At 51.0% G+C, this 21,412-nt stretch overlaps 1 protein-coding gene across 6 annotated transcripts in view; it reads left to right on the plus strand.

Annotated features, from left to right (window-relative positions):
* Window positions 1-942: 942 nt before the first annotated feature.
* Window positions 943-21,412, plus strand: part of CALU (calumenin) — a 37,858-nt gene continuing 17,388 nt past the window's right edge. For 5 of the 6 annotated variants that reach the window (XM_064142789.1, XM_064142792.1, XM_064142794.1 and 2 more), the window contains exons 1-2: window positions 943-1,042; window positions 9,433-9,669. In XM_064142789.1, coding sequence (XP_063998859.1) covers window positions 9,449-9,669 — 221 coding nt within the window. In that variant the 5' untranslated portion in view covers window positions 943-1,042; window positions 9,433-9,448. Of the gene's footprint in view, window positions 1,043-9,432; window positions 9,670-21,197; window positions 21,392-21,412 lie in introns of all 6 variants that reach the window. The other variant, XM_064142790.1, reaches the window with a different exon arrangement.

Genomic DNA, 21,412 nt, shown 5'->3' on the forward strand with positions numbered 1-21,412 from the left:
GCCTTGACAGCCCTCAAGGGGAAGCAATTGTTTGTCATGTCCAACCTGAGCCTCCCATGGGGCAACCTGAGACCACTTCCTCTTGTCCTAGTACTTGTTCCTTGGGAGAGGAGACCAACCCCCAGCTGGCTAAGCTCTCTGCCCAGCTTCCTTTTCTCCAGGCTCAAGGGGACACAGTCTCAAGTTGTGCCAGGGCAGGTCTAGGCTGGAGGAGAGGAGGAAGCTCCTGGCAGAGAGAGTGATTAGCACTGGAATGGGCTGCCCAGGGAGGTGGTGGAGTGGCTGTGCCTGGAGGTGTTGCAGCCAAGCCTGGCTGGGTCACTTAGTGCCATGGCCTGGTTGACTGGGCAGGGCTGGGTGCTAGGTTGGGCTGGCTGAGCTTGGAGCTCTCCTCCAACCTGGCTGATTCTATGACTCTGTGGCTCAGCAGTGACCCAGACCACTCATCAGCTTCATTGCCTCTCTGGACCTGCTCCGGCCCCTCAGCGCCCGAGGGAAAGAAAAGAAGCAAGGGGAGAACCTCCCCTAACCCCCGCCCTTTTCCCGCCCTTTTCCCGCCCTTTTCCCGCCCTTTTCCCGCCCTTTTCCCGCCCTTTTCCCGCCCTTTTCCCACCGCCCTCGTGACCGGCCCCCGGCGGCCCCTGCGCATGCGCAGCGCTCAGCGCACCCCGCGAGCGCCGTGGGCGGGACCTGGGGGCCGCCGTCCGGCGCGCGCCTGAGGACGTGGCGCTTCGCAGCCAATCAGAGCCGCGAGCTCCGCCCCGCGGCGCGCCGCGGGGGTGGGGCCTGGCCGAGCGCAGGGGGCGGGGCGGCAGGGGCGGGGCTGTGGGCGGAGGGCAGCGCGGGGGCGGGCCCAATGCCGGATAGGCGGCGAAATTGACCAATCAAACGGGAGAGCGGCAAGGACAGGGAGGTGGAGCGCGGCTGTGGTTGGCTGGAGGAGGGAGCGCGCGGGGGGCTGTGCGGCGTGGCGCCTGCTTCCGGTCGGCGGAGCGGGCTGAGGAGAACGGGCGGCGGCGGCGGCGGCGACTCCCCGGGCACGGTGAGGGGCGGCATGGGCCTGAGGAGGCCGGGGGGGGACTTTAGGTCCGGTTGGCAGCGTGGGGCGGCTCTTGGGAGCGGGCAGTGGCCGGTCTTCCTCCGGCGGTCCCAGCAGGGCAGCGGGAACGTGGCACCGGGCCTGGTCGCCATGGGAACCGGAGGAGCAGCATCGCTGGGTACTGTCTCCCAGGCCGCTTCCCTGAGGCTGCTGAGGTCCCAGTGTCCGTCAGGAGCTCCGGGCCGGTCAGGTGTCCCATCTAGGCTGCGTCATGCACCGGGAGCTGTGGCGGTGGGGTCACGTTCAGCTAGCGCGGGGGTGAGCTGGGCTGGGAAAAGACCCTGCGGGGAGAACTGAGGGTGAGGAGGACACTTTGTTGGCCTCCGAACTGGCTTCTCCATTGGCTTTCGACCTGGTCTCTTAGCTTCTTCATCAACCTCCTTATTAAGCTCCTAAGTAGCCTCTCCGCTGGCCTCCGAGTGAGCCCCTTAGCTGGCTTCTCCGTTAACCTCCTGATTAGACTCTTCTTTAGCCTCCTGCCCAGCCTACTAATTAGATTCTCCCTTAACCTCCTAATTAGTCTTTCCATTAACCTCCTAATTAGCTTTCTAATTAGCTCCTTCACTGAATTCCTAACTGGCCTCTCTGTTAGCCTCCTAACTAGACCCTTAACTCCCCTTAATCTCATTAGACCCCTAGTAAGCCTCTCCATTGGCCCTTTAACCTCTTCATTAAGTTCCTCATTAGCCTCCTAACCAGCCTCTCCATTAGCTTTCTAACCAGTCTCCTAACTAGCCTCAGCATTAGCCTCTTTGTAGGTCTTACAACTAGCCTCCTAACTAGCCACTGGGTCACCCAACTAGACACTTGGCCTCCTAAGTAGCCACTTAATTGGCCCCTTAACCTCTTAACTAACACCAGAACCCAGCCTTCCTCTTAACCCACCACCACCTTCCATTTGTGCCCACCTGTCATGGTGGCCTCTCATCCTTGGCCACCGTTTGTCACCACCACCCCAGAAAGGAGCTCTGTCCCCCCCCCGCCCTGGTTCTGTGCTTGTTTGTGGTGGGGTTAACTGGTGGAGGAGAGGGGTGGGCATCATTGGCTACTGGAATGGGCTGCCCGGGGAGGTGGTGGAGTCGCCGTCCCTGGGGCTGTTCAAGGCAGGACTGGACGTGGCACTTGGTGCCATGGTCTGGCCTTGAGCTCTGTGGTAAAGGGTTGGACTTGATGATCTGTGAGGTCTCTTCCAACCTTGGTGATGCTGTGACATCAAGCAGCCCAAAAACTGGCTCTCCCCCAAATGACCAACTCTGAGGCATATCTGGGAGTCAATCCCATCAGCTCAGTGAGCTGCTGGGCAGCAGGAGCTGGTGGGCAGCAGGAGCTGGTCCTGCTGTGGTTTAGGTGGGCATGAACTGGTTAATGGAGGCTCTTTACCCTCAGAGGCAAGGCTGGTCACCTGCCCAGCTCCTGGTGTGACGCCAAGATCCATGTTTGAGGTCAGGTTGTCCCTTCTCCTCATCTCCTGCCCACTGGCTGGAGATAAAATCAGGGCATTCCTATCCCATCCCAGGTCACTCTGTGCTTTAGGCCTGGCTGTGCAGGTCCTGGCTGCTGGCACCTGCTCCATGCTGCCAAGACTTTGGTCCAACATGTAGAGGTCTCTCAAACCAGCTCTCTGGGCTCTCCTCCTCCTCCTGAGGTCACAGCTGGGCCAGATTGCATCAGAGGTGGCCAGGATTTGAGGATTTTGGACCCAACTTGAGTTTGGATCATTCCCAGGAATCCTTTATTTTTTTTTTTGCCTCTCTTTGCTGTCTGATCCTGGTGCTTGTGAAGCTCCATCCATGTGGTCCAGATTTGGTGTGGTGGCTTCAAACCCATGGGGATGGAACAGTCTCAGGAGGGATTCCAGGTAGCCCTCACCTCCTAAAATCCATGAGGAGTTTCCATGGTGCCTGTTTTCTCCTACCCTGGGGGTGTTTGTGGCACTTCTTGAGTAGGTTTGTGTCCATCAAACCTCCCAGTATCCAAACTGGTGCAGATGTTCTTACAGCTTCCTCGTCCATCCCAGCACTGCAGCAGACTCCTGTCCTTTTCCTTCAGCTGAATTACTCCCAAATTCCCAGTTTTATGACTTAATTCCACAGACTTCCCATCTGGATCCCTCACCACATCCTACTGTGGATTCTTCTCCACACTCTGGAGAGGAGGAGCCCCTTTCCTGCCCCACCCAGCCCACTGAGTGATGGTGGATGGAGTTAACTCCAGCTGGTGGCTGGTCACAAGTGGTGGTCCTCAGGCTTTGGTGTGTCTTTTCCAGTGGTCAGGGCAACCTCAGGAAGTCTGGAGATGACACCAAGGTGGAGGGGATGTTGGTCTGCTGGAGGGTCTACAGAGAGGTCTGGCCAGGCTGGATCAATGGGCTGAGATCAACAAAGCCAAGTGCTGGACCCTGCACTTGAGTCACAACAACCCCATGAATGCTTCAGGCTGGGGCAGAGTGGCTGGAAAGGGTGGAGAAAGGACCTGGGGGATGTTGGTAACCAGTGGCTGGAAGTCAGCCAAGGTGTGCCCAGGTGGCCAAGAAGGCCACCAGTGTCCTGGCTGGCATCAGCAAGAGTGTGGCCAGTGGGAGTAGGGCAGGGTTTGTCCCCCTGGAGTGGGAATTGGAGAGTCCACACATTGAATCATAGACTTGAGCAGGTTGGCAGAGACCTCCAAGCTCAGCCAGTCCAACCTAGCACCCAGCCCATGGCACTAAGTGCCCCAGCCAGGCTTGGCTTCAGCACCTCCAGCCACAGCAACTCCACCACCTCCCTGGGCAGCCCATTCCAATGCCAATCACTCTCTCTGCCAGCAACTTCCTCCTCACATCCAGCCTAGACCTGCCCTGGCACAGCTCAGCCTGGGGCCCCTTCTTCTGTTGCTGCTTGCCTGGCAGCAGAGCCCAACCCCACCTGGCTACAGCCTCCCTGCAGGCAGCTGCAGGCAGCAATGAGCTCTGCCCTGAGCCTCCTCTGCTGCAGGCTGCACCCCCCCAGCTCCCTCAGCCTCTCCTCACAGGGCTGTGCTCCAGGCCCCTCCCCAGCCTTGCTGCCCTGCTCCAAACACCTTCCAGCACCTCAACAGCTCTCTGCAATGGAGGAGCCCAGACCTGGACACAGCACTGCAGGGGTGGCCTGAGCAGTGCTGAGCACAGGGGCAGAAGCAGCTCCCTTGTCCTGCTGCCCACACTGCTCCTGAGCCAGCCCAGGATGCCGTTGGCTCTGCTGCCCACCTGGGCACTGCTGCCTCAGCTTCAGCTCCTCTCTGCCAGCACCCCCAGCACTGGGTTCAGTTTTGAGCCCCTTGCTCCAAGGATATTGAGGGGCTGGAGCAGGTCCAGAGAAGGGCAGCAAAGCTGGGGAAGGCTCTGGAGGAGAAGAAGGGTCTGGAGAGCTTCTTAGGAGCAGCTGAGGGACCTGGGGGTTGTTGAGCCTAGAGAAAAGAAGGCTGAGGAGAGACCTCCTGGCTCTCTGCAAGAGAAATGACCTCAGGGAAGCTTCTCTTTGGACCGCAGGAGAAATTTCATCACTGGAAAGGCTCTCAGTGGCTGGAACAGGCTGCCCAGCAAGGTGGCTGAATCCCATCCCTGGAGGTGTTTCAAAGCCCCAGAGATGTGGTGCTGAGGGCTGTGGTTTAGCAGTGACCTGGCAGTGCTGAGTGGGACTTGATGATCCTCAAAGTATCTTTCCAAGCCACCCCCTTCCAGGGATCCATCCTGGTTATGATGCTGTGGGAGGTCAAATCTTTGGGGGGGGTTGCTCCTCCTGCTGCTCCTTTCAAACCCTTCCACTTGCAGCTCTCAGAAGGTAGACCTTTGCCTAATGAACTCTCTGGGCAGGACCACACTGATCTGCTGGGATGGGGAGGTGTGGAAGGAGCTGTCCCCAGAGCTGAGGGTGTTGGTGGCTGGGTCAGGTTGGAGGCTTCTTGGATGGCTCTGGTGGGCAAGCTGGGTGCTAGATCCTGGCTGGAGGCTCTGCAACTGGGTGAAACAACTTCCCCCCTATAGAGTCCCACTCTGGAGACCTCTGGAGCCAACTCCTCCCCATCCCTGACTGGGAAAGGAGGGTTTGTGGTGGGCTTGGGTTGTTTTGCCCCCCATTAACCTCTATTCATTGATTATTTGCCCCCAATAACCTCTATTCATTGATTATTTTGCCCCAGTCACTGCTATTCATTGATTATTTTGCCCCAGTAACCTCTATTCATTGATTATTTGCCCCCAATAGTAGCTATTCATTGATTATTTGCCCCCAATAGTAGCTATTCATTGATTATTTTGCCCCAATCAGTGCTAGTCATTGATTATTTGCCCCCAGTAACCTCTATTCATTGATTATTTGCCCCCAATAGTAGCTATTCGTTGATTATTTGCCCCCAATAGTAGGTATTCATTGATTATTTGCCCCCAATAGTAGCTATTCATTGATTATTTGCCCCAAATAACCTCTATTCATTGATTATTTTGCCCCAAATAACCTCTATTCATTGATTATTTTGCCCCAAATAACCTCTATTCATTGATTAATTTGCCCCAAATAACCTCTATTCGTTGATTATTTGCCCCCAATAGTAGGTATTCATTGATTATTTGCCCCCAATAGTAGCTATTCATTGATTATTTACCCCCAATAGTAGCTATTCATTGATTATTTTGCCCCAAATAACCTCTATTCATTGATTATTTGCCCCAAATAACCTCTACTCATTGATTACTTTGCCCCAGTCACTGCTATTCATTGATTATTTTGCCCCAAATAACCTCTATTCATTGATTATTTGCCCCCAGTAACCTCTATTCATTGATTATTTCCCCCCAATAACCTCTATTCATTGATTATTTCCCCCCATCACTGCTATTCATTGATTATTTTGCCCCAAATAATCTCTATTCATTGATTATTTCCCCCCAATAACCTCTATTCATTGATTATTTTGCCCCAATCACTGCTATTCATTGATTATTTCCCCCCAATAACCTCTATTCATTGATTATTTCCCCCCAATCACTGCTATTCATTGATTATTTTGCCCCAAATAATCTCTATTCATTGATTATTTTGCCCCAAATAATCTCTATTCATTGATTATTTTGCCCCAAATAATCTCTATTAATTGATTATTTGCCCCCAATAATCTCTATTCATTGATTACTTTGCCCCTAATAACTGATATTCATTATTTTGCCCCCAGTAACCTCTATTAATTGATTATTTTGCCCCAATAACTGCTATTAATTGGTTATTTTGCCCCCCTCACTACTATTCATTGATTATTTTGCCCCCCTCACTGCCATTCATTGATTATTTGCCCCCAATAACTGCTATCCATTGATTATTTTGCCCCCAAACCTCTATTAATTATTTTACCCTAACAGCTGCTGTTAATTATTTGGCCCCAAAACCCTCTAATGGTTGATTAATTTGCCCCCAATAACTTCTATTAATTGATTATTATGCCCCAATATCTGCTATTGATTAATTCTTTTGCCCCCACAGCCTCTATTAATTAATTCTTTTATCCCCACAGCCTCTATTAATTAATTCTTTTATCCCCAGAGCCTCTATTAATTCATTATTTTGGCCCAAACCCTGCTATTGATTGATTATTTTGCCCCAATAATTGCTATTAATTGATTATTTTGCCCCAGTAACCTCTATTAATAGCAATTATTTGGGCTAAACAATCAATGTATTGATCTATTTATTGATCCTTTTGCCCCCAATATCTTCTATTAATTGATTACTTTGCCCCAAACAACCTCTATTAATTATTTGCCCCCCAAAACCTCTATTAATTGATGATTTTGCCCCCAAACCCACTACTGATTGATCATCTTGTCCTGATTAATCCCAAATGACTTCACTTTTTGCTTTCATAATCTCTCTGACTGATTTCTGTTGCCTTAATAATCTCTTTTAATTGATTTATTCTGCCCAGCTAATCAGTGTCTAATTAGCCTTTTGGCCCAGCTAATCTCCAGGAATTGATCCTTCTGCCCACATAATCATTTATCCTGCTCAGATAACCTTTGATAATTGATCACTTTGCCCAACTAATGCCTGTTAATTATTAATTCTTGCTCAGATAATCTGTGATTTATTGATCCTTTGACCCACACAACCTCTATTAATTGATTGCTTGGCCCACAAAATCCTATTTTTGCCCAGATTAGCTCTGTTAGTTGATCTTTTTACCCATCTAATCCTTGCTTTTGCCCACTTAACCTCTATTAATTGATCATTTGGCCAGCAGGATCCCTATTTTTGCCCAGATAACCTCTATTAATTGACCATTCTGCCCAGATAACCTCTATTAATTGACCTTTTCACTCATCTAATCCTTATTATTGCCCAGATAACCTCTATTAATTGACCATTCTGCCCAGATAGCCTCTATTAATTGACCTTTTTACCCATCTAGTCCTTATTATTGCCCAGATAACCTCTATTAATTGACCATTCTGCCTAGATAACCTCTATTAATTGACCTTTTTACCCATCTAATCCTTATTATTGCCCAGATAACCTCTATTAATTGACCTTTTTACCCATCTAATCCTTATTATTGCCCAGATAACCTCTATTAATTGACCTTTTTACCCATCTAATCCTTATTATTGCCCAGATAACCTCTATTAATTGACCTTTTTACCCATCTAATCCTTATTATTGCCCAGATAACCTCTGTTAATTGACCTTTTTACCCATCTAGTCCTTATTATTGCCCAGATAACCTCTGTTAATTGACCTTTTTACCCATCTAGTCCTTATTATTGCCCAGATAACCACTATTAATTGACCTTTTTACCCATCTAGTCCTAATTATTGCCCAGATAACCTCTATTAATTGACCTTTTTACCCATCTAGTCCTAATTATTGCCCAGATAACCTCTATTAATTGACCATTCTGCCCAGATAACCTCTGTTAATTGACCTTTTAACCCATCTAATCCTTATTATTGCCCAGATAACCTCTATTAATTGATCTTTTTACTCATCTAATCCTTCTTTTTGCCCAGATAACCTCTATTAATTGACCTTTTCACTCATCTAATCCTTATTGTTGCCCAGATAACCTCTGTTAATTGACCTTTTTACCCATCTAGTCCTTATTATTGCCCAGATAACCTCTATTAATTGATCTTTTTACTCATCTAATCCTTCTTTTTGCCCAGATAACCTCTATTAATTGACCTTTTCACTCATCTAATCCTTATTGTTGCCCAGATAACCTCTGTTAATTGACCTTTTTACCCATCTAATCCTTATTATTGCCCAGATAACCTCTATTAATTGACCTTTTTACCCATCTAGTCCTTATTATTGCCCAGATAACCTCTATTAATTGATCTTTTTACTCATCTAATCCTTCTTTTTGCCCAGATAACCTCTATTAATTGACCTTTTCACTCATCTAATCCTTATTGTTGCCCAGATAACCTCTGTTAATTGACCTTTTTACCCATCTAGTCCTTATTATTGCCCAGATAACCTCTATTAATTGACCTTTTTACCCATCTAGTCCTTCTTTTTGCCCAGATAACCTCTATTAATTAACCTTTTCACTCATCTAATCCTTATTATTGTCCAGATAACCTCTATTAATTGACCTTTTAACTCATCTAATCCTTCTTTTTGCCCAGATAACCTCTATTAATTGACCTTCTTACCCATCTAATCCCTATTTTTGCCCAGATAATCTCTATTAATTGACCTTTTTCCCCATCCAATCCTTATTTTTCCCCAGATTATCTCTGTTATTGATTATTTTGATGTGGTAACCTCTGTTACTTGACCATTTGACCCAGATAACCTCCATTAATTGATCAGTTTGATCAGATAACCTCTATTAATTAACTCTTTGGCCCATAGAGTCTCTATTTTTACCCTGAAAGCCTCCATTAATTGATCAGTTTGATCAGATAACCTCTATTAATTAACTCTTTGGCCCATAGAGTCTCTATTTTTGCCCTGATGGCCTTCATTAATTGATCAATTTGATCAGATAAGCTCTCTAAAATAACTCTTTGGCCCATACAATCCTATTTTTACCCTGAGAACCTCCATTAATTGATCATTTTGGACAGGCAACTCACATTGATTGATCTGTTTGATCAGATAACCTCGATGAATTCATCATTTGCCTCATCTAATCTCTGGTTTTGCCCAGCTAACTCCATTAATTGCTCATTTTTGCCCAATTAACCTCTGTTAACAGATCCTTTGACCCAGGTAACTTGCTGTTAGCTCCCCATTCCCCCCATTTTGGCTGTCCCTGCCCCCCTCAACCACCATCCTGCCTCTCCAGTTCCTCACCACCACCTCCTTGTGTCCCACAGGTGCCTCCGAAGCACGATGACGCTCCCTCAGCTGCTCCTCTGCCTCTCCCTCTCCATGCTCTGCATCTCCAGCAAACCCACTGAGAAGAAGGACAGGGTCCACCACGACCCCCAGCTCAGTGACAAGGTCCATGATGATGCTCAGAACTTTGACTATGACCACGATGCCTTCCTGGGTGCCGATGAGGCCAAGACCTTCGATCAGCTCACGCCAGAGGAGAGCAAGGAGAGGCTTGGGTAAGGCAAAGAGGCCCAAAAGTGTCAATTGGGAGCCCCAAAAGTGTCAGTTAGGAGCCCCTGAAGTGCAAGTTTGAAGCCCTTCTCCCAGAAGTGCCCCTTTGAGGACTGAAAAGTGCCAGTTTGGAGCCTCTCCAAAGGGCCTGTTGGAGCCTGCCCCCAAAGCGCCCATTTGGGCCTCCCACCTCGTTTCAGTGTGCCAGTTTTGGGGGGGCCCCCCTCCAAATAAAGCAGCACTGTGCCCCTTCTCCCTCCACCCTTGATAAGCATCAGTGTGGGGCCCCAAAATGGCTCCAAAAATGCCAGTTTGTGGACCCAGCAATGCCAGTTTGGCAGGTCCAAATATGCCCAATCTGGAGTTGAGGAGCTATTGGTGGCCACAAACACTGCTCTGGTCCTCATCCATGTCCTCTTCCACCTCAGCTGGCAGAGGACAAGCTCACCTAGACCCTTCTCAATCTCATTTTAAGGCCAAAAGAGCTGAAATTTAGTGGTCCCCACAGCTGGGGGCAGTCACTCAGCTCCTGTGTGCTTCCTCCTCGCTCAGAGACCTCGCTCAAGGTCACCGTGGCCCATTCCAACCCTGGGCCATTCCCTTCTGAGCACCAAAACTCCACCAAATCTTCCCCCCCCGACCACCAAACCATGGATGAATATCAGCTGCTTGTTCTTTGCTGTTCACCACCCAACCTTCCCTGCTCTCCAGTTACATGCTGGGGGGGGGGTGTGGTGTTACTGGTGGCATCCTTCCCACTTGAGGAGCAGCTGGGCCCGGCGTGGAGCCACAAATTAGCCCAAAACAGAACATCTCTTGAACAAACTTGGTGGGTTGGGTTTTTTCCCCCCCCCTCCCCCCTTCTCCTACCACCTGTGGGCAGCAGCAGTGGGGGTGGGCAGCAGCTGCCGGCGCAGTTGTTCGTGTTTGGCTTAGAGAGGCTTAAAATTTGGGAGGAGTTTTGGCCCTGCTGAGATGGTTGTGGAAGTTCTCAAGGGCTGTGCTGAGCTTGGCTTGGCCATTGGGGTGCTCCTAAAGACTCTGAGCTGCAGGACTGGCTTATTAGAGTCATAGACTCGAGCAGGTTGGCAGAGACCTCCAAGCTCAGCCAGTCCAACCTAGCACCCAGCCCTGCCCAAGCACCCAGACCATGGCACTCAGTGCCCCAGCCAGGCTTGGCTGCAACACCTCCAGGCACAGAGACTCCACCACCTCCCTGGGCAGCCCATTCCAATGCCAATCACTCTCTCTGACAACAACTTCCTCCTCACATCCAGCCTAGACCTGCCCTGGCACAGCTTCAGCCTCTGGCCCCTTCTTCTGTCCCTGGCTGCCTGGCAGCAGAGCCCAACCCCACCTGGCTACAGCCTCCCTGCAGGCAGCTGCAGGCAGCAATGAGCTCTGCCCTGAGCCTCCTCTGCTGCAGGCTGCACACCCCCAGCTCCCTCAGCCTCTCCTCACAGGGCTGTGCTCCAGGCCCCTCCCCAGCCTTGCTGCCCTGCTCCAAACACCTTCCAGCACCTCAGCATCTCTCTGCAATGGAGGAGCCCAGAACTGGACACAGCACTGCAGGGGTGGCCTGAGCAGTGCTGAGCACAGGGGCAGAAGCAGCTCCCTTGTCCTGCTGCCCACACTGCTCCTGAGCCAGCCCAGGATGCCATTGGCTCTGCTGCCCACCTGGGCACTGCTGCCTCAGCTTCAGCTCCTCTCTGCCAGCACCCCCAGGTCCCTCTCTGCCTGGCTGCTCTCAGCCACTCTGTCCCCAGCCTGTAGTGCTGCTTGGGGTTGTTGTGGCCAAAGTGTAGAACCCTGCACTTGGCCTTGTTCAGTCTCATCCCCTTGGCCTCTGCCCACCCACGCAGCCTGGCCAGGTCCCTTGCTGATGGTTGGAGTTGTTGATACAGCAGGGCAGTTGGAATTAGATGATCCCTGTGATCCCTTCCAACCCTGACTGATTCTATGATTCTATCTTCAAACTGTTTCCCAGTGGTGGGAACTTTGGTTTGGGTAATTTGTCCCTGTTGAGATGGTTCTGGAAGGTCTTGAGGGCTGTGTTGGAGCTTGGCTTTGCTGTTGGGATGCTCCTCAGACTATGGGCTGAAGGACTTGGTTGTTAACTGTTGGACCTGATGATCTTCAAGCTGCTTTCCAATGATTTCAGTCCATAAACCTATGGATAAGTTTTATTTAGATCATGGCCCTGATCATTTGGCTCTTCTGAGATGGTGTTGGAAGGTCTTGAGGGCTGTGTTTGAGCTTGGCTTGGCCATTGGGGTGCTCCTTAAAGTGTTTGGCTTAAGGATTTGGTCATTAACTGCTGGACTTGATGGTCTTTAAGCTGAGCTTTGATCATTTGGCCCTGCTGAGATGGTGTTGGAAGGTCTTGAGGGCTGTGTTTGAGCTTGGCTTGGCTCTTGGGATGCTCCTCAGGACTATGGGCTGAAGGATCTGCTTGTTTGTGGTTGGACTTTGATGGTTTTCCTGCTGCTTCCTAATGATTTTAATCCATAACTCTAAAAGTAATTTTGATTTTGGTCATCAAAACCATCTTCTGATGGTCCAAATTGCCTCTTAACCAGGAACACAGGCAGAAATGAGGAGTTTTCAGAAGCCATAGATCAGGGAATCCTTAAGGCTGGAAAAGACCTTTAAGATCCTGGAGTCATAGAATCAACCAGGTTGGAAGAGACCTCCAAGATCATCCAGCCCAACCTAGCACAAACCCCGTGGGGAGAGGCTGAGGGAGCTGGGGGGGTGCAGCCTGCAGCAGAGGAGGCTCAGGGCAGAGCTCATTGCTGCCTGCAGCTGCCTGCAGGGAGGCTGTAGCCAGGTGGGGTTGGGCTCTGCTGCCAGGCAGCCAGGGACAGAAGAAGGGGACAGAGTCTCAAGTTGTGCCAGGGCAGGTCTAGGCTGGATGTTAGGAGGGAGTTCTTCCCAGTCCTATCCAATCACCCAGACCATGGCACTGAGTGCCTCATGCAGGCTCTGCTTGAACACCTCCAGGCACAGCCACTCCACCACCTCCCTGGGCAGCCCATTCCAGTGCCAATCACTCACCTTCCTCCTAACATCCAGCCTAGACCTGCCCTGGCACAGCTTGAGAGTCAGCACAGCTCTGGCAGAGCCTTTGCCTCGCTGGAGTGAGGCTCTGCCCTGCAGTCAGAGAACGATTTGGGTTAAAAGGACCTTTCAAGGTCGTCTGCTCCAACTCCCCCTGCACTCAGCAGGGACATCCTAACTAAATCAAGTTGTTGGGGTTTTTTCCCTCCTCTTTTGGGGAGTCTAAACTGGGTGAACACAAACAAAAAACTCCCTTTTTGAGGACTGCCTGCAGTACAACAAACCCTTCCTTACCCCAAAACTCTAAACCATGTGGAGCTGGGAGCAAACCAGATTAAATCCTCCCTCATTTACCTTCCTCCCCCCCCCCCAAGCTATAAACTAGGAGGGGAAGGTGCAGCTGCAGCTCGGTGTTGTCCACCCTCCCTTCTCAGCACTGTTTTCCTGACCCTGTGGGCTCTCTCCATGGCTCCAGGGTTGTAAATTCCATTGTTCTGCTGAGTTATCTGCTGGGAGGAGGAAAAAAAAGCTGGCAGCAGACAGCAGGGCTGGGTCAGAATTTCCACTCAGGGCTTTCAGTTTCCACCCAGGGCTGTTTCAAGCTGCTCCAGGCCTTGACACAAACCAAGTTGCTGCTCTTTTTTTTTCTCCCCCTCTGAGCCAAAGGTAAATTCATCACATTTTCCTCTTGGCTAAATCCTTTATTTGTGCAGGAGTGTTAATTAATTATACCTTAATAGCTGGTGGAAAGGGCCCAGAGAGCTCTGCTCCCATCTTGCCCAGCTCAGCTCTTCCAGCTTCCTCCTTCCTGGGCATTTCAGGCTGGACTCCTGTGCTCTGCCTCTTTTGCCTCCCCTGGTGTTAGGGGACCCTTCCAGGGTTATTTTCCTGCTGGTGTTAGGGGACCCTTCCAGGGTTATTTTCCTGCTGATATAGGGGAGCATTCCAGGGTTTTCCTGCTGATTTAGGAGAGCATTCCAGGGTTCTCCTCCTGGTTTAGGGGTGCCTGCTTATATAGGAGAGCATTCCAGGGTTCTCCTCCTGGTTTAGGGGTGCCTGCTTATATAGGAGAGCATTCCAGGGTTTTCTTCGTGATATAGGAGAGCATTCCAGGGTTTTCTTGGTGATATAGGAGAGCATTCCAGGGTTTTCTTGGTGATAGTGGGGAGCATTCCAGGATTTTCCTGCTGATTCAGGAGAGCATTGCAGGGTTTTCTTGCTGGTTTAGGGATGCCTGCTGATTTAGGAGAGCATTCCAGGGTTTTCCTCCTGGTTTAGGGGTGCCTGCTGATTCAGGAGAGTATTCCAGGGTTTTCCTGCTGATTTAGGGGTGCCTGCTGATTTAGGAGAGCATTCCAGGATTTTATTACTGATTTAGGGATTCCTGCTGATTCAGGAGAGCATTCCAGGATTTTCCTGCTGATTTAGGGGTGCCTGCTGATTCAGGGGAGCATTCCAGGATTTTATTGCTGATACAGGAGAGCATTCCAGGGTTTTCCTCCTGGTTTAGGGGTGCCTGCTGATTCAGGAGAGTATTCCAGGATTTTCCTGCTGGTTTAGGGGTGCCTGCTGATTCAGGGGAGCATTCCAGGATTTTCCTGCTGGTTTAGGGGTGCCTGCTGATTCAGGGGAGCATTCCAGGATTTTATTGCTGATACAGGAGAGCATTCCAGGGTTTTCCTGCTGATTTAGGGGTGCCTGCTGATATAGGAGAGTATTCCAGGATTTTATTGCTGATACAAGAGAGCATTCCAGGGTTTTCCTCCTGGTTTAGGGATGCCTGCTGATATAGGAGAGCATTCCAGGGTTTTCCTGCTGATTTAGGGGTGCCTGCTTATATAGGAGAACATTCCAGGGTTTTCCTGCTTATACAGGGATGCCTGCTGATTCAGGAGAGCATTCCAGGATTTTCCTGCTGGTTTAGGGGTGCCTGCTGGTTTAGGAGAGCATTCCAGAGTTTTCTGGCAGTTTTAGGGGTGCCTGCTGATTTTTGGGAGCACTCTAGGCTTTTCCTGCTGATTTAGGGGAGCATTCCAGGGTTCTCTTGCTGGTTTAGAGTTGCTTACAGATAGAGGAGAGCATTTCAGGGTTTTCCTGCTGATTTAGGGATGCCTCCTGGTTTTTGGGAGCACTCTAGGCTTTTCCTGCTGATTTAGGGGAGCATTCCAGGATTTTCCTGCTGGTTTAGGGGTGCCTGCTGATTTCTGGGAGCACTCTAGGCTTTTTCTGCTGATTTAGGGGAGTATTCCAGGGTTTTCCTCTTGGTTTAGGGGTGCCTGCTGATTTTTGGGAGCACTCTAGGCTTTTCCTGCTGATTTAGGGGAGCATTCCAGGGTTTTCCTCCTGGTTTAGGGGTGCCTGCTGATTTCTGGGGGCATTCCAGGCTTTTCCTGCTGAAGAAACAGGATCTCTGCTGGCAACTATTCCAGCAGTGGAACATCTGTTACTGCCCCTTCAACCTGGTACAAACTTTGGGCCAAAGCTGCTTAATTTGATGAAAACTCAGGAGGGTTTTTTTTTTGGGGGGGGAGGGGAACCAGTCTGGGAGCTTCTGGTTCCACCAGTAAGCTGAACTGGTTTGGGAATGAAGCTGAAAAGTGAAAGTTGGGACATTTTAACTATCTTGAGCCTAAGTAATGAGAGAAGCTGCTCTGATGAAGCATCTCAGCATCTGCTGCCTCACCTGTAAACCTTGCCTGGACAACCTCACCAGATGCCAGTTTGGGGATCCCCAAGAAGTGCCAAGTTGAGGGCCTAAAAATGATGGTTTGGGCTCCAAAAATGGATGTTTAGAGGCTTAGAAAGTGAAGTGCTGCTTTAGGAGCTCCAGAAGTGCCAGGTTTGAGGCCCCAAAATGACAATTTGAAGCCTAAAAAGTGCCAGTTTGAGTGGCTCAGAAAATAGCCATTTAGGGCCCAAAAAGGGCCAGTTTGAGGGTCCTAAAGTGCCAGTTTGGGGGCCCAAATATGGGAGTTTGTGGTCAGAAAAGTGGCTGATTGGGGAGTTAAAAAGTGCCAGTTTGAGGGGCACAGAAAATGGCCATTTAGAGCCTAAAATGTGCCAGCTTGAGCATCCTATAAGTGCCAATTTGGGGACCCAAATATGAGAGTTTTGGGGCTAAAAAGTGGGAGTTTGTGGTCTGGAAAATGGCTGATTGGGGAGTTAAAAAGTGCCAGTTTGAGTGACTCAGGAGTGCCAGTTTGAGTGGCTCAGAAGTGCCAGTTTGAGTGGCTCAGAAAATGGCTATTTAGAGCCTAAAATGTGCCAGTTTGAGGGTCCTAAAGTGCCAGTCTGGGGGCCCAAATATGGGAGTTTGGGGGCTAAAAAATGGGAGTTTGTGGTCTGGAAAATGGCTGATTGGGGAGTTAAAAAGTGCCAGTTTGGGGGGCTCAGGAGTGCCAGTTTGAGGGGCTCAGAAAATGGCCATTTAGAGCCTAAAATGTGCCAGCTTAAGGGTCCTAGAAGTGCCAGTTTGAGTGGCTCAGAAAATAGCCATTTAGGGCCCCAAAAGTGCCAGTTTGAGGGTCCTAAAGTGCCAGTTTGGGGGCCCAAATATGGGAGTTTTGGGGCTAAAAAGTGGGAGTTTGTGGTCTGGAAAATGGCTGATTGGGGAGTTAAAAAGTGCCAGTTTGGGGGGCTCAAAAAATGGCCATTTAGAGCCTAAAATGTGCCAGCTTAAGGGTCCTAGAAGTGCCAGTTTGAGTGGCTCAGAAAATAGCCATTTAGGGCCCCAAAAGTACCAGTTTGAGGGTCCTAAAGTGCCAGTTTGGGGGCCCAAATATGGGAGTTTTGGGGCTAAAAAGTGGGAGTTTGTGGTCTGGAAAATGGCTGATTGGGGAGTTAAAAAGTGCCAGTTTGAGTGGCACAGAAAATGGCCATTTAGAGCCCCAGAAGTGCCAGTTTGGGGGTCTGAAAGTGGTGGTTTGTGGCCTGAAGATGTCCATTTGGGTCCCTAGAAGTGCCAGGTCTGAGGCTTACAAAATGCCAGTTTGGGGAGGAACCAAAAATGGTAGTTAGGGGCCCAAATTTTTGTCCATTTGGGGGGGTCTAAAAAGTGCCACTTGGAGGATCCAAGAAGTGCCAGTTTGGGAGCCTGGAAATAGCAGGGTTTGCCCCCAAAATATCCATTTGGAAGCCCAAAAGTACCAGTTTGGGAGCCCCAAAAGGGCTGTTTGGAGCTCCAGTTCCTCCTTCCAGGATGGAATTTATTGCAAGATATCCTTGGGAGGGATGAGTTTGGGGCATGGAGCAGCATTCCCAGCTCTCAGCAACTGATTCCTCCTCATTTTAGGGCCTAGAAGGGCTGGGAAGAAAGATGCCCCCCAAATGAGTGCCCCTTGGCTCTCTTCACCTCTTTGTTTGGCTTTGGTGACACCAAAAATCCTTTTCACCAGGCTGGGATGGGGCAGGGATAGCAGCTGAGGGAATTCCTGATGGGGGGGGGGAAACCTCTCCTAGAAGCAAACCAACACCCACCCCCTCCCTGGGTCATCCCAGCTTTTTGGGGTTTGGGAGCATCCTTCATGTCTCCTCCCTCCCCCCAAGCTGGTTTTGCTTCTTCAAAGTGAAGCTGGAGCCAGCAGCCCTTTCAGGGGGGTGTGGGGGGTGTGTGTTCCAGTGTCTTGTCTGGGTTTGATTTGAAGCAGAGATCTGGGAATGGAGAGGTTTGGTGGAGATTTAAGCTCCTGCCTCCTGAAATCCTTTCAATTGGAGTGGAGGGCTGTGGAATCTGAGGACCAAAATTCACCTTCTGAAGGCAGGGGGGGAGAGGGAGAAGCCAATCCTGGCGTGGATCGAGGTGATTAAAACCCTAAGCGTGGAGGAGCTCCCAGTGCCTACCTTACAAACACCTCAGCTGCTCCTAGGAGTAAACCCTGAGGAGGAGGAGAGAGCCCCCAAGAGCAGCCCAGCTCCCTTCCCCAAACCTCCTGGCTAGCATCTGCCCCTGGCTCTGCATTCCTGCCAGAGGCTTCTCCTTGCAGCTGCTGCTAAAAATACCAGAGGCATGCAGCCCTCGCTCCCTGAAACCCACCCTGCAGCTCCAGTTTCTCCCTTGGGAAATGGGTGGGATCTGGCCTGGAGTGGGATCTAGGCACTGGGTGGCACTGGTCCTGGGCTTTGGGCATTGCTGGGTCCTGCTGGGCTTTTTTTTTGGCCTTGCTGAAAAGAGCCAAGGTTGGGTTTTTATTTCCCTTGCTGGTGGAGGTCAGTGAGATGCTCAGCAGGGCTGGGATGCTCAGCTGGGTGTGCCTCGAGGGTCCACCATGAAATCTGGCCCCTCAAATTCCAAACTCCTGGAGAAAGCAGAGCCTGAGTGGCCCCAGAGTGTTTTGGGTGACCCTCTGGTGGGTTTAAGGACAAGATCCTCGCAGAATCATAGAACCAAGCAGGTTGGCAGAGCCCTCCAAGCTCACCCAGCCCTGCCCAAGCACCCAGCCCATGGCACTAAGTGCCCCAGCCAGGACTGGCTTCAACACCTCCAGGCACAGCCACTCCACCACCTCCCTGGGCAGCCCATTCCAGTGCCAATCACTCTCTCTGCCAACAACTTCCTCCTCACATCCAGCCTAGACCTGCCCTGGCACAGCTTGAGGCTGTGTCCCCTTCTTCTGTTGCTGCTTGCCTGGCAGCAGAGCCCAACCCCACCTGGCTACAGCCTCCCTGCAGGCAGCTGCAGGCAGCAATGAGCTCTGCCCTGAGCCTCCTCTGCTGCAGGCTGCACCCCCCCAGCTCCCTCAGCCTCTCCTCACAGGGCTGTGCTCCAGGCCCCTCCCCAGCCTTGCTGCCCTGCTCCAAACACCTTCCAGCACCTCAACATTTCTCTGCAATGGAGGAGCCTTGAGCTGCTCACTTTGGAAACCCAAAGACCACCTTCAGAACCTCCCAGCCAGAGCTCTGTTTCTCTTGGGTGGCTCAGGGTTGGCTCTAAACCCCTTTTTGAGGTCTGTGTGGTCAAACTGCTGGGATCTGGGTGATGACCTCCTTGAGCTGCTCCCTTTGGAAACCCAAAGACCACCTTCAGAACCTCCCAGCCAGAGCTCTGTTTCTCCCAGGTGGCTCAGGGTTGGCTCTAAACCCCATTTTGAGATGTCTATGGTCAAACTGGTAGGATCTGGGTGATGACCTCCTTGAGCTGCTCGCTTTGGAAACCCAAAGACCACCTTCAGAACCTCCCAGCCAGAGCTCTGTTTCTCTTGGGTGGCTCAGGGTTGGCTCTAAACCCCATTTTGAGGTCTATGTGGTCAGACTGATGGGATCTGGGTGATGACCTCCTTGAGCTGCTCCCATCAGAAACCCAAGGACTGCCTTCAGAACCTCCCAGCCAGAGCTCTGTTTCTCTTGGGTGGCTCAGGGTTGGTTCTAAACCCCATTTTGAGGTCTGTGTGATCAAACTGGTGGGATCTGGGTGATGACCTCCTTGAGCTGCTCCCTTTGGAAACCCAAAGACCACCTTCAGAACCTCCCAGCCAGAGCTCTGTTTCTCCCAGGTGGCTCAGGGTTGAGATGTCTATGGTCAAACTGGTGGGATCTGGGTGATGACCTCCTTGAGCTGCTCACTTTGGAAACCCAAAGACCACCTTCAGAACCTCCCAGCCAGAGCTCTGTTTCTCCCAGGTGGCTCAGGGTTGGCTCTAAACCCCATTTTGAGATGACTATGGTCAAACTGGTAGGATCTGGGTGATGACCTCCTTGAGCTGCTCGCTTTGGAAACCCAAAGACCACCTTCAGAACCTCCCAGCCAGAGCTCTGTGTCTCCCAGGTGGCTCAGGGTTGGCTCTAAACCCCATTTTGAGGTCTGTGTGGTCAAACTGCTGGGATCTGGGTGATGACCTCCTTGAGCTGCTTGCTTTGGAAACCCAAAGACCACCTTCAGAACCTCCCAGCCAGAGCTCTGTTTCTCTTGAGCGGCTCAAGGTTGGGACTAAGTCCTGTTTTGAGATGTCTGTGATCAAACTGGTGGGATCTGGGTGATGACCTCCTTGAGCTGCTCCCTTCAGAAACCCAAGGACTGCCTTCAGAACCTCCCAGCCAGAGCTCTGTTTCTCCCAGGTGGCTCAGGGTTGGCTCTAAACCCCATTTTGAGATGTCTATGGTCAAACTGGTAGGATCTGGGTGATGACCTCCTTGAGCTGCTCGCTTTGGGAACCCAAAGACCACCTTCAGAACCTCCCAGCCAGAGCTCTGTGTCTCCCAGGTGGCTCAGGGTTGGCTCTAAACCCCATTTTGAGGTCTATGTGGTCAAACTGCTGGGATCTGGGTGATGACCTCCTTAAGCTGCTCCCTTCAGAAACCCAAGGACTGCCTTCAGAACCTCCCAGCCAGAGCTCTGTTCCTCCCAGGTGGCTCAGGGTTGGAACTAAGTCCTGTTTTGAGGTCTGTGTGATCAAACTGGTGGGATCTGGGTGATGACCTCCTTGAGCTGCTCCTTTTGGAAACCCAAAGACCACCTTCAGAACCTCCCAGCCAGAGCTCTGTATCTCCCAGGTGGCTCAGGGTTGGCTCTAAACCCCATTTTGAGATGTCTATGGTCAAACTGGTAGGATCTGGGTGATGACCTCCTTGAGCTGCAGCTTTGGAAACCCAAAGACCACCTTCAGAACCTCTTAAGCAGAGCTCTGTTCCTCCCAGGTGGCTCAGGGTTGAGATGTCTATGGTCAAACTGCTGGGATCTGGGTGATGACCTCCTTGAGCTGCTCACTTTGGAAACCCAAAGACCACCTTCAGAACCTCCCAGCCAGAGCTCTGTTTCTCCCAGGTGGCTCAGGGTTGGCTCTAAACCCCATTTTGAGGTCTGTGTGGTCAAACTGCTGGGATCTGGGTGATGACCTCCTTGAGCTGCTTGCTTTGGAAACCCAAAGACCACCTTCAGAACCTCCCAGCCAGAGCTCTGTTTCTCTTGAGCGGCTCAGGGTTGGGACTAAGTCCTGTTTTGAGATGTCTGTGATCAAACTGGTGGGATCTGGGTGATGATCTCCTTGAGCTGCAGCTTTGGAAACCCAAAGACCACCTTCAGAACCTCTTAAGCAGAGCTCATTTCCTCCCAGGTGGCTCAGGGTTGAGATGTCTATGGTCAAACTGGTGGGATCTGGGTCTGGGTGATGATCTCCTTGAGCTGCTCACTTTGGAAACCCAAAGACCACCTTCAGAATCTCCCAGCCAGAGCTCTGTGTCTCCCAGGTGGCTCAGGGTTGGCTCTAAACCCCATTTTGAGGTCTGTGTGATTAAACTGGTGGGATCTGGGTGATGACCTCCTTGAGCTGCTCCCTTTGGAAACCCAAAGACCACCTTCAGAACCTCCCAGCCAGAGCTCTGTGTCTCCCAGGTGGCTCAGGGTTGGCTCTGAACCCCCTTTCTCAGCGCCCACCTTCCCGGAGCCGTGCCCCGCGCAGGTGCCGCGGAGCTTCCTTCCTCCTGGGTGCTTGGCTTTGTTTTTAGCCTGCTTCTTCTTCCTTCTCTCCTCCATCTCCCACAGCAAGATTGTAGGTAAGATAGACGAAGACAAGGACGGGTTTGTAACGGTGGAGGAGCTGAGAGACTGGATTAAGGTTGCCCAGAAGCGTTGGATTTACGAGGACGTAGAGCGGCAGTGGAAGGGCCACGACCTCAATGAGGACGGCCTCATATCTTGGGAGGAGTATAAAAATGCCACCTACGGCTACATCTTAGGTAGGTCCCTGCAACCCACGC

The sequence above is a fragment of the Pogoniulus pusillus genome, chromosome 4, assembly GCF_015220805.1.
Source record: "Pogoniulus pusillus isolate bPogPus1 chromosome 4, bPogPus1.pri, whole genome shotgun sequence".
In the NCBI taxonomy this organism is placed as follows: domain Eukaryota; kingdom Metazoa; phylum Chordata; class Aves; order Piciformes; family Lybiidae; genus Pogoniulus; species Pogoniulus pusillus.